The sequence below is a fragment of the Centroberyx gerrardi genome, chromosome 3 (genome assembly GCF_048128805.1).
Source record: "Centroberyx gerrardi isolate f3 chromosome 3, fCenGer3.hap1.cur.20231027, whole genome shotgun sequence".
NCBI classification, from domain to species: domain Eukaryota; kingdom Metazoa; phylum Chordata; class Actinopteri; order Beryciformes; family Berycidae; genus Centroberyx; species Centroberyx gerrardi.
Window position 1 is genome coordinate 17,133,826 of NC_135999.1, and position 12,990 is coordinate 17,146,815.

The window sequence follows — 12,990 nt, forward strand, 5'->3', positions numbered from 1 at the left end:
TATGAGAATACCAGAACAGCAAGTATTTTCGTTTTTTTTTTTTGGCTAAAAGCAGTTAAATACGGTTTATTTTACCATTTATTTACTTACAGAGTACTTTACAGAATTACCCTTTATGGACCTTTACAGTAAAAATGCAAAACAGTGTTTCCAGAGAGCAAGATGAAAACCACCATTCAAGTTAAATGACAAAATAAAACATTGTTTCATACCGAGTTCAAACATTCAAACTAACATTTGGTTTAGACTATCTCACATTGAAGAAACCAACTCTTTAAGTCATGAAGACATAATACAATATAAGGCAAAAAAAATTGTCTGCATCATGTTATGTAATGCATATTGATGAGGGCATATCTATGTAGGCAGCAGCAACTCCTGTCTGCCTTAAAGCTCCTCATGTGTTGGTCCAATACACATTCATCTGTGCAGAAACATTTCTCCACTGAACTAAACCCTGGCACCTGTCCAGCAGTGCCCTATATTCCAGAAGAGGGGGGAGGGAGAGAGGGAGAAGGGGCCAGTCCAGTTGTCAACAGGACGTCCTGCAGTTCTTACTGTGACAGCCAACAGAACAGGCTTGCGGCTCCATTTTGATGTGACCCGAGTGTTTCAGGACTTCCAGAGGCCTGCCAGGAAGACAGATATGGAATCAGGCCCAGCTATGAACACCAAGGACAAAAAGTACAGACAAACTATTTCAACACACATCCACTGTGAGCAACATTGTAGCAGTTCTTTGCAAAGTTAATTCGAACCCCCCAGGTCGCACATCTGCGAACACACCAGAGAAATTATGCACTTACGATTCTGCCAATTTTAATTGCGGTGCAGCTCAAGAGTTGTAGTACTGCGACAAAGGACCAGGCCTGAGGAAAAAATAACATGGTATTACTACTAACATCCACTCACTCACCACTCTTATTACTTCTGGTCTAAGAACATCTCAGAAGTCTAAACATAACACAGAGGCTCATCAGGAACACGCCGGGACAATGTTTAATCTTTAAAAAATCTACCCTAAAACACTAACGCTGCGATGTACTTTGCATTTCAGGGTCTATTCTGTTGGTTGGTGGTGTATTTTTCTTATTCCTGTGGATAACTGGCCAAACACAGACAACGTCACGTCGAGATATTTAATAGCAGAAAAAATTCTTGCCTACTAAATCATCAACTTGCTTAACCTAACTCTTACTATGCTATCGCTATTACTCTCTCCACCTACACTTAAGCCCCACAGCTGAATGCAAGAAGTTGATGCTGTTCTCTGGGGTTTGTCGAAAGGCATTCTGGGAAATATAGGAAATCAGAAGTAGATGTAGACAAGGCAGTGAAAGTGGGTATACCAAAAAAAGTTCATCCAAAGTTCAATCCAAAGATACACTTCATCACAAAATAACCCATGGCATGCATTGATCATCGCTGACTGATGGTACAGAACAGAGAAAGAGGATCTGAGTTTGGGTTTTTTCTTTAAAAAGCAAAATCTGATCTTGTCATGTCTAGTAAGCGTTAGTTGTTTTTCCCCAGTTCTATGTGTACTCTGCCTGGAAGGTTAAATGATGAATAAACAACTGATGGCAGCTGAGGGACTTACAGGTGCTACTGGGGTGGGACCATCACCTTGGAGGAACAGTGTTTAACAGCCACTGGACTGCCTAGGAGAGGAAAAGTCACAATGACACACACACAGCGTAGACAGAGCGACACCACAGCACGTAGACACAAACATCACAACACACCACATGTGGCAGAGGAACTTACAGTAGGTGCTGATCACCGCCACATCAGGAAAGGACATGGAAAACAAGGCAACAGAAATCAGTTCCACGACCTCCTAATGCCTTTTTCAAATCCAATGAAAAAGGAAAAGAGAAAACCCCAAAGGCCAATCCCGGCTAGAATATAAATTACATCTCATCTCAGCTTGCTCCAACATACATCTCCCCCTACTTCCCAAGGGAATCGGAGCTGCATGGTTGAACTCATGCCTTTAAGTAATATTAAATCAATGGATAAATGACTTCTTACAACATGTTCCAACAGGATAACAGGGAGCTGGGATGATGATAGGCTGATGGCTGGATAAACAAAAGCATTGAAACGCTCTCTTCTCCTTCTTTGTAGGCTTCCTCTAAGGCTGCAGTCTAGAAACATGATGTACTTAATACTTTCGCTTCAAGGAAGAACAACTTAGAAATATTTGTTGTGAAAAGGCATAGCTGTATCCATGACTCACATGTCAGCTCACATAAAAGAGGCTTGCCTATTAAACAACCAACAAGCTAACAGCGTCCGGCCGATCCACCGGCTACATCAGCCGGCTCACGGCCATGAATCCGTTCTTGGCTGACTTCCTCTAAGCCCAAAAGGTTGTGCTGCATTCCTGGCCTATCTTATCTTATACTGCTGCAAGTTACAAATTAAATATGACTCACTGGTCCCACCTCTCTGGTGAAGAGGAGGGGTTGGGCGGAGAGGGGGAGATGGAGAGAGGACAGGGAAAGGTATTTTCCCGATCTGAGAGAAAGAGAGAGAGAATACCTAAGATAAAACATTCCTGCATTCATCCTCCCATATCTGTGACCTTTGAAAACGACTGCGACCCGACAGGCAAAACGAGGCACCACAGGTCGAGCAATGCTTCCCTCTAGTGGATGCAGAGTTATGCAAAGTGTCTGCTGTGTTGTACCTCAAGGCAGTTTCTGCCCACAACAGTTTTTTAATTTTCACTTAAGATTCACCCTCTTTTATACAGAAACATTAGTAATCTGACATGACTTGAAACACACAGTATTAATCAAAGCCCTTAAGAATGGCCTCTCCTCTCAATAACTTCATATAGTGTGGAGATTATATGAAATGCAACAAATTTAAATTTACATCTTTGTCAAACCAAGATCACCGTTTTCAGTTTCAAACACATACAACTAGTCAGTCTGAACATGAATACGGCAAGTGAGCATTTTCAAAACGTCAAACCAGACAAGTTATTTGAAATAACTCTTCATAGTGTTGTACCATTGTCTACAAATACAAGCTTAACGTTTAGCTGTGCCATGAGAACCAAAGTAAACGAAATGCACTCTTGCCAATCATGGCCTCTAGGTGAGCGGACATAAACACAAAGAAGTTACAACAGCACTCAACAACTGGTACTCATTTTCAGGCAAATTTAATATATTACTAATGCAATCAATAGATATGAAGGAAGTAATGTTCTGATTTTACTAAGTAGATCACAAACTTCATCTACAGAGAATTTTAATCCAAGAACACATAAATGAAAGAAGACACCCACACACCTGTTGTGTTTTCTAGCTCCTGTGTGACTTGCTGCAAGAAGGAGCAGAAGCAGTCTGAAGAGGGGGAGAGACTGCCCCACAGCGACTCAAGTGCCCACACATTCCTCTGCAAGACAGAAAGTTTAGCAGGTACAAATTTTAGCTCCTAATTTTAGCATTTTGGTTCCTCCAAGCATATTCACAAAACGCCTTACGGCTCCTGTCTGGCCAATTTTGGAGTTAATTTTATGAACAACGTTGCCTTGCTAATTTCAAAGTTTTATTCATAGGTAATTCAAGATATTTCAGCATTAAAGTGTCCCTAGAAAGCAGAGGTGACGCGGTTTGATAGTTGATATAAAAGTATGTTTATGAGCAAATGTTGCTGCAGGTTCTCTGCAGTCAGTTTCTCCATCTGTCACAGCCTTTGGTGCAGCTAGTACTTGATGTGGAGAAAATGAGTGTACTTACAACCTATTCAGTAGTTGCTTATTATGAAAACACTAGCTCTAAGGACTATGATTAGGCAACCCGTAGGACTATGATTAAATGCTGCTGCGTAACAGAAATATGTGAGAGGAGGAGTGGTGCAGAAAATAGCTACAGCAGGTTCTCTGCAGGGAGTTTCTCCATCTGTCACAATGTAGCTCCAACAGGAGTACAATTATTATACTTAGAAACCTCAAATCTTCACTATGTATTCAATATTGAACCAATCAACAATTTGTGTATTTTTTTAAAGCCCAACAACTCTTTAAATTGGCAATATGTTTGGGACCGCCAAAGCATTCAAAGGCAGATTGTCGTTTGTCACTGCAATGTTGGAAATATTTAATTTTTTCCAGTATATTGAGAGTACTACATAGAGAGTCTAAGGCTGGTGGTGCCAAGTAGGTTAGGCTGTTATGTCTTGCTATGATCTGTTTTTATGTGTCTTGCTCTTCCTGATGTTTGTCCCGTATGATTCTATTATATAGTTGATCAGTTAGATCTACTTAGGCTCATTCTCTGTACAGTCCTTTGAGACATGCTTGTGATAAGGGCTTTACAAATAAACAAACTTCATATTATTTCAAAACACTACAGCCCTTATGAACTGATCACAGTGGCTCTAGTTCTTGGCAACAAGGTCAACTCTATTAGCCCTTCTATTAGCTTACTAAAATCTGGACAGAAGTTTTGTTAATAACCTGAGTTTCAGCTCAGTCTGGCTGCGTATATCAAGGAATTTCTATTCAGTTACATTGAAAAACTGATAAATCCTGTAAACTATCAATGGCTTACAGGTTTTCTTCAGCTACTCTCGCTCTATACTGTACGTGCTCTCCTCTTTTTTCATACAGATCAACAATCAGAGGTTCCTCGGATCTCATCCAATTTGTTTAATTAGTAAGTGAGAGCAGAGGCGGCATGTGGAAAAGGCATGAAAGACAAGAGGATTATTTACATTCAGCCACAGTGTCAGTCATTTGGACTGAGCCCCATTTTCACAGACAGGACGTGACACCTGAGAGGGAGAAGGAAGGAGAGGCTACCTTAAAGGTGTCGAGCACAGGGAGCACTGGGTTTAGGGTGGTGTCAAGGATACGCAAGGCTAGAGCCTCTGTTACCAATAGCAACAAGGCCTGGTCTGGGTACATCTGTAAACAAACACACACACACACACACACACTTGAACCGTTACCTTATCGACACATGAAATCCATTAATTTGTGCGTTTCTGTGTATATCTATTCTACGTATACGTACGCTGTGAAAGAATCGCGGGATGTGTATGTTGGCCTCTTGCAGTATCGACCTCACAACACTCTTTGCTTCCTAAAAACCAGAGATACCGGACAGAGACAGAAAACAGTTTACTAAGAAATAACATAAGATGGAAAACTATCAAAGGAAAGGGCTTTTGTTTGTAAGAAATACAAACCTGTAGAAAGGCAGCGGTGGGTTCTGGTACAGCGGTGGATGCACCCTGAGGTGTGTTGACCATGGTGAGTAAGTGCGTCCAACACTGAGACTGGATCAGGAAGACATCGTTAAGTATGGTCAGTCATTAGAACCTGCAAAACTCAACGGTGACGAGTGTTGTAGACTTACGTCGGTGTAAACAGCAGTGCAGCATCTCTGAACCCTGAGAGCAAACTTCACCAGCTCGGCACGCTTCAGTGTCATGGCACCTAGGGAGACCATATGCTTATCTCACGATACAATTCGATACGTCATATGGGGTTCACAAATCGATACGATCTGATAAATAAAAATTAAATCACAACAAAGTATGACTCCGCAGAATTACTGTATGTTTATTTCTGAGCCACAAGTCTTTCTAGCAATGGCATTGGCTTGCTAGAATATAAACAATATAAAAATGTCATTACAAAGTGCAGATAATATATATGGATGGAGAGCTTGTGAAATTGTGATGGGCAAACCGTCTCATTACTACAGCAGAATATAATGGAGCTAATATTGTAATTCATTTTTCTGCCCGACGATACGTCAGATTTTCGTATTGTGATATATTGAATTTCAATATATCGTTCCATCCCTGATATACATATACACAAGTTATCTGTGTCTGACCTTGAATTGGTTCCCACGTCGCATCAGGAAAGAAGAGCTGTGTTGGCTGACCAGTGATTACCATGGGGGCGGTTCCCGTGTCAAAAATGTGGAGGCAGAGGAGGAACAGGGACGGGGACAGGCGGGAGGCGGGGCCGTTCAGTGAGGGGAAGAAACTGGACAGAGCAGAGGAGAACTCCCCCGCCTTGCACAGGAAGACAGGGATGAGGTCTCGTAGCTCCTGGAACCTGGACACATGAACCAGATGCAGCAAGTCAACAACATGACATCACGAATCACGTTAAATGATCCATACACCAGAGTTTAATATGAAAGTGGCTAAATACTACTCTACTTTACAGGGGACTGGGTCTATGTTTCATGTGGCAGTGACCAGTATTGCGATGATGCTTAATACCCATGTTGTTTTCCACACAACATATTTTTTCTGTGGTTTCTGTGGCCAGGAAAAACAATGAGGAAAAACAAAAATCCAGGACATGCTCCACAGAAAATACAACGCTATGCTCATAGAACACAGCCTTGAGTGAGATTTGGCCTTCAACCCTCATATGCTGCCCTGAAAAATCACTGGATGAATATTTAGGAGTTAAAAAACAACAACACAGCATTTAAAATGTCAGCCTCTCCTCCTGGGAAAGGAGCACGTTGTCTCACACCTGAATAAATAAACAAGTGTGTGCACCACTGGTCTGTTTGGTTTACTTTTGCTAGTTTTTACTGATAGTTTCACACAACATCCATTTATTAAAAGCCAGATATTTCCAGATTTGACCACCTCGAAAGACCAAGATGTGAGCAATTCATAGCTTAGCAACAAGCAAACTAGCTTATCATGGTAGTCTTTACATTAATATTCTATACATGGAAATATTAACTTTGTAGGTGAGGTGTAAGTTATTATATTGGACGGCAAATTTCCAAGTAAAGTTAATTTGGGAGAGCAGTTCAGAACTGAATACAAGGAAAAAAGAAAAAAGAAATCAAAGCACAGTTTGAAAGTATTTGTCACCGAGACTCACTGCTTGGCATCATCAGTCTGGACGACTCGTAGGTAGCGACACAGCTCTCTGTACCTGCAGACACATGGAACAGTTACATGGGCATGTTTGGCTTTATTAGCCATTGTAAGAGGCAGTGTGTGTGTGTGTGTGTGTACATACAGTATGTGTGTGAAAGAGAGTGTGTATCCACTGTGTACCTGTGTTGCTGCTGTAGTAGCTCCGTCCTCAGCAGGACCACAGAGATCTGTTCAGTTAGGACGTCCTTCTTGCCTTTGTCCTTGCGGACTCCCGTCACGTTCTGCCCCTTCAGCACAGACACCAGCAGCACATCATCCCACGGACGCACACACAGGCTGGGGCACACAAACACACAGTTACAACACACAAACAGGCTGGAATATATGAATTCACACATCAACAGGAAAAACACACAACCTTGTAATTCGATTCTTATGAGGACAATCCACTTACAAAATGTATTCCCAAACCCAAAACTCACCACTCTGAAATAGTAAGGACGGGTCAAAATGTCCTCTTTTTGAAGGTCTAAAACTTGGTTCTCACAAGGATATAAGAACACAAACGCACACACAAACACACACCTGTACCTCATGCTCTTCAGAGCGAGAGGCAGATGGAGTCTCTGGTAAAATTCCTGCAGTTTGTGGATAAACTCTGGGGTAAAATCAGCCGTCACCATCTGTTTCTGCACTGATGCCATTACTCTGGAAAGACCCACAGACGCACATACAAGAGGACAAATACCCAAATACATGGGTTACAGTCAGAGGAGAAGATGGAGTTCTGTGTGTGTGTGTGTGTGTGTCACTGTGTGTGTGTGTGTGTACCTTTGCAGCAGCATCGCTTTGGCCTCAGTAGCACTAGCCATGGGAGACTCTGACATCACAACCCTGCAGAGAAAAACACTCAGGACATGTAGAATATTGATTTGCAAGGACTGGTTCAGGACCCACAGGGGGGTCGCGGTATTACAGATTAAAATATTGTCCAAATTATTTTGGGCAAGCTGGTATCCAAAGCCTTTCCAAAGCCTTGCAATGTAAAGTAGACAGAATAACAGGGTCAACCTTGTTCTGCAAAGTCAGCTTTACATCACAAGAAAACATTTGAGTCTCCAAAGAAAACAACTGATCTAGAACAGGAAATTTCATTGTGTGTGTGTATGTGTGTGTGTGTGTGTATACCCTGAAGGCTGAAAGTGACCAATAAAGACTTCGGCAGCTCCTAGTCTCATGATGGCAGCAGCTCTGTCTTCCTGTTCATCTGCTTTGCTCAGGAACGACGACACACACTCGTACACCCGCGTGTAACTGCAAACAAGCAACAACATGTAAAAACTGAATTGCCATTTTTTCTTGGCTGTAATTATTTCAACACTTTTTGGATGTACCATCAGTTTGTGAGACATAATCTAAGTTGCCGGGTCAAATTTCCCTAGAGGCAACAAAATTGACCCTTTCAGTCCAGATCAACATTAAGGAAAAATCGACCCTAAAACACAGTTAAACAACAACTATTGGCGATGGTTGCCTTTCTGGGTCCATTTTGTTGTTTGGTGATGTATTTTTACTATTCCTGTGGATAACTAGCCGAACGTAGACAACGTTACGTCAAGAAGAGTTAAATAGCAGATCATTTTCAGCTAGGAGCAGCAGAGATACCAATTTTCCACTGTCATTAGCCTCAATAGACCAGAATGCAATGCAGCCACAAGATGTGCTGTGTTTGAGTAAGGGGCGCGACTCTCACTTTTCCTCAACTTGAAAAAACTTGCTCTCTTGCGCTTACTATGCTATCACTATTGTCCTCTCCATCTACACATATAACCAACAGCTGAATGCAAAAGTTCACACCCTTTCTCTGGGGGTTGTCGAAAGGCATTCTGGGAATTGTAGGAAATCACTAAGTGAAGGAGACGAGGCAGGTTGAGGGGAAAGTGGGCACATCAAAAAAGTAAATTACAACACGTCATCATAAAATAACTCCTGGAATACACTGAATATCTATAATAATTGATAATATATTTGTGTAACAGTGTAAGAGTATCTGAGGCTGGATTTTTCCCCTTTCATATCATGGGCAGTTCTCCCATACTCACTCAAAGACCAGGCATTGCTGGTTTGATTGGCTCCGCCCATTATTCACTGCTGTGTATCCATTCAGGAACAAGAAGAACTCCAGTGCAAGTTTTGTTCTGAAGATCTTAAGCATAGTTTCTGGACAAGAGAAAGACACATTGAAAGACAGTGAAGAGACATAACCGCCTGTGGGATCGGTCATACTGGTCATACAATCTCATGTGCGAGTCACTGAAGGAATGTAGGTTGGTAGCTTATGTCGGGTCTGGAGTCTGTGTTTTTGCAGGTGCGGACATCATCCCTTTGTGTGCAGTACATATGTTTGTGAATACCTGCATGTCGGAGGTGAGCGTCTATCTCGGACAGTGTGAGGTTGAACGTCTTCAGGTATCCCAGCACCACACTGTTTCTGAGGCTGCTCCAGAAGTCACTCCTCTTGTGGCTGTTGCAGTGGCACATATCTTTCTCACGCCACACCACACACACACACACACACACACACACACACACACACACACACACACACACACACACACACACACACACACACACACACACACACACACACACACACACACACACACACACACACACAGATACACAGCAGGACTCCTGCATTTGAACATCTGGTGCCATTTCTCAAACGTTTTATTTTCACACAGTGCCATAAAGCGAACTGTTTGCATCAAGGCAACTGCGATTCATTATTTTCCTAACAAAAAATGCAAAAGCAAAATTTTGACTTTTCTTCAGCTATAAAACAATTCCCTCATTAGTCCATTTGGTGAGGGCAAATCTGTTCTGAAGTTCTCTCCTCATTTCATTTACGGTCACTCTCCCCCGATCTCACTTGGTGAATAACAGAATGCAACTGATAAATGCAATTCTACCAGTTACATGCGAGATATATTAAGAAAACAGCAGTAGCCAATGAGATAAACAATCCTAGGACCATAAAAAATAGAGTTAATCCTTTTCTACTTTTTTACTACGGAAATAAGAAGAATTTCCATCAACTAAAAAAAAATCATAATTTTTGGAGGCCTAGGGCAAGTATTTGCAGTATATTTTGAGTAGTTGTGGGTGCTCAATGACATAAATACTTCTAGTTATTGAAAAAGTTGCCCAAGCTGCTTTGTTGTCTTTAGAAATTTGTAAAAAAAAAAAAAAAAAAAAAAAAACTTTGGACTGTTGCATTTCATTACTTTTTAGAGTTAATCTAATGAGATGGTAAAGTTGTACAGCAACTGATTGAGACTGTTTCTACTATTTGAAGTTCTTGGCGTCACTGATGCACAGATAGTTTGAGTAATCTAGGCTTGATACCGATTTCAGGGTACAACGACCACACACCAGCTCCCTCTCTCTCTCACACACACACACACACACACACACTCATGAACACTTACCGCTGAAGCCAGTTTGTCGCAGACGTAGCAGAAGCACTGGTCACAGATCAGCTGGTTATTGCCCGCTGGAGCACCGGTCTCACAAACTGTAGCCCTGAGGAGGACAGGAGAGAGACGTGTAAATATCTGACGTCCCGGGATGAACAGGGGGGCAAAGAGCACTGGTCAATAAATCACAAAGTGTGATTTAGTTTACTCACGTGAAAGGATGTATAGGGCAATCGTAGCGCGCATGAGGCAGCACCTCAGCGCGCCGGGAGAACGTGACGACTAGGTCTTCATCCAACACACTGGGAGATGATACATTGTCTACAGATACACACACACACACACACACACACACACACACACACAAGGTTAGAGGTACAGTTTTATAACTACTTAACAGAGGTGGGGACTTGAGTCACATGACTTGGACTCAAGTCAGACTCTAGTCGCTATTTCAGTTGCTTGAGACTTGACTTGATGCATGAAGATAAAACTTGAGACTTGACTTGGGATCTAGTGACTTGACTTTGACGACTTTAAAAGGTTTCTAAAGGTTTGTGTAAATTACTTAGATTGAAAGTTATGAGATTTATTCCACCAGACGACTGAATTTAAGTTCTGTTTTCTGAATTTGTACGGAAAGGTTGAATTTATTGAAGCAAAAACTGATTATAGAAATCAAACTCATGATGCACTTACCAAGTTTGTATCCTGTTAAAACGATACTGCATTGAAAAGTCCTAGATATTTAGTTGTCTATAAGATATTAAATTGATACCGGACTCTTGATTTGTTCTGAGTTCACTTGGTGTTCTACATTTAGACTTGGGACTTGACTCGAGATTTGTGCCTCAAGACTTGACACCGACTCGGGACTCGAAGTTTGACTCGGTCACACTTCTGCTAGTTAGAACTGAATTACACACACATGCAGAGACAGATAAACACTACTGTTACCACTCTTCACTTCTTCCACCTCCACTATGAGGACCGAGGGCTCGCTGCACACCGGACTGCATGAAACCTCACAGTCTGAGTCATCATCTTCACTGAGGATGATGATTTCTCCCCCGTCCATGGTCAAACAGATCAGAGCTGACCAGAACAAAAAAAAAAAAGAGGATAAAAGAAAGTCATCAAAACACAGAAGTAACGTTAGGGTTGATGTTGGAGTGGAAATCTACACTAACCACACAATCCATATGTGTTATTATCCCTGTGATCTTGGTTGGATTTCTGAATATGTACAAATCTTTATCTAGGAAGTACAGAGAGTCTTCAATTCACTTTCAGTTTCACAAAGCCCTCCATGTTTGTTTATTAGCGACATCGAAGACTGAAGCCTTGGCTCTCTGGTTAGCATTTTTGGTAAAAGGATTCACTTGTATTCGGTGTTATGGTGGCTTTTCCTTTGTTTTCAACGGTTACCAAACTAACTAAGTTACATTACGTTAGTCGCTAACTTCTACGAACGACGTGAACCGCCGCGAATAGGGAGCTAACTTCAGCTTCGTACGTATCGTAGCTCCACAAACAGGAAAACGTAAATTAAACAGTCGCCGATTGTGTCAACAGCCAAAATGTTAATACTTTATTCTTTTGTGTAAAGGTGGTCAATGTTAGATAATTTAATACTTATGCCGTAAGTTATAAGTGCGACAAATTCCCCTTACCTTTTAACAGTACGTTTCTCCCAAATGTTTGCTCAGCTTGTTTCGCGCCGCGCGTCCTCAAATCTCCCCGGACATGACGTTACGACGTCGCTGTCTTTTTTTCTTCTTCTTCGTCTTCTTCCCGTTCTTGTTCTTCTTCACGTTACTGCCACCGTCTGCTCTTTATGGTTCTTTCCCGTACTTACATTTTGCAGTCTAGTACTGCCACATGTTGGTTTTCTTCAGGTCCTGGCAGTGTTTTTAGAGAGAAGGCTGCTATACTGTAATATGTGATAGTCAACAATATATATCAATATATAAAAGTCATTCTCTCCTTAACAGCAATGTACAATATGAGCATATTCATGACACCTGTAGCATCATCATTAATATACAGTAGAACCTCCTTGGTAGCATCCCACACAGTCTCATCTCTAATTGATAATATATATGATTATTCAGAGCGACCTGCAACGAATGAAACACTAGAAGAAGCCTAAATTCCATGATCACTAAATGTACAAGTAAAGAAATAGAGAAAACAGCTATGGAAAGAAGTGTAAGGGATTACCCTGAGAGATATTAAACTGATTGGAGGACAATTCAACCATTGACCGAGATATGAACCATGATGCTCAGATCCTTCCAAGGAGCTTGAGGGTGAAGTAAAAGAAAGGATTATGGTAAAATTACAACACAACTATTGCACTCTTCATCCTATCATAGTAATTTTAATTCATATTCTTGAATCCCACTGGTTCTCTCTCTTCCTTTTCTTTCTTTCCTTCCCCCCCCCAAGTTGGATTAGTCCATCCTTTGTCTTCATTATTTCCACCACGCTCATTGCTGGCATGATCTAGTTTCCTCACATCTCTTTGGCTAATCCTCGGAGCGCTCCCTAAACCGTTTTCCTTTATTCCCTCATTTGGATTACTCTTGGCTTTGCTTTTCCCTGAACAGCCGCGTTCAAA

The 12,990-nt window shown here is 41.6% G+C and overlaps 1 protein-coding gene across 1 annotated transcript; it reads right to left on the reverse strand.

The window, feature by feature from the left end:
- Nucleotides 1–115: 115 nt before the first annotated feature.
- Nucleotides 116–12,063, reverse strand: LOC139919591 (uncharacterized). The gene is made up of 21 exons (XM_078289869.1): nucleotides 12,041–12,063; nucleotides 11,325–11,462; nucleotides 10,580–10,688; nucleotides 10,380–10,473; nucleotides 9,303–9,450; nucleotides 8,991–9,108; nucleotides 8,077–8,202; nucleotides 7,720–7,782; nucleotides 7,474–7,596; nucleotides 7,069–7,224; nucleotides 6,890–6,943; nucleotides 5,868–6,094; nucleotides 5,382–5,461; nucleotides 5,212–5,301; nucleotides 5,037–5,105; nucleotides 4,823–4,927; nucleotides 3,309–3,414; nucleotides 2,451–2,523; nucleotides 1,601–1,775; nucleotides 807–869; nucleotides 116–629 (listed from the first exon to the last, which is right to left on the reverse strand). The coding sequence occupies exons 2-19, from the start codon at nucleotides 11,443–11,445 to the stop codon at nucleotides 1,643–1,645; spliced, it is 1,995 nt and encodes a 664-aa protein (XP_078145995.1). The 5' UTR covers nucleotides 11,446–11,462; nucleotides 12,041–12,063; the 3' UTR covers nucleotides 116–629; nucleotides 807–869; nucleotides 1,601–1,642.
- Nucleotides 12,064–12,990: the final 927 nt, after the last annotated feature.

Bases quoted from the DNA above. Each gene is read 5' to 3' on its own strand.
- LOC139919591 (XM_078289869.1), bottom strand. From the start codon at position 11,445: ATGGACGGGGGAGAAATCATCATCCTCAGTGAAGATGATGACTCAGAC. The intron at 9,109-9,302 runs GTATTCACAAAC...TCTCTTGTCCAG, and splicing joins CGCTCACCTCCGACATGCAG to AAACTATGCTTAAGATCTTC. The intron at 5,106-5,211 runs GTTTGTATTTCT...TCTGGTTTTTAG, and splicing joins CCACCGCTGCCTTTCTACAG to GAAGCAAAGAGTGTTGTGAG.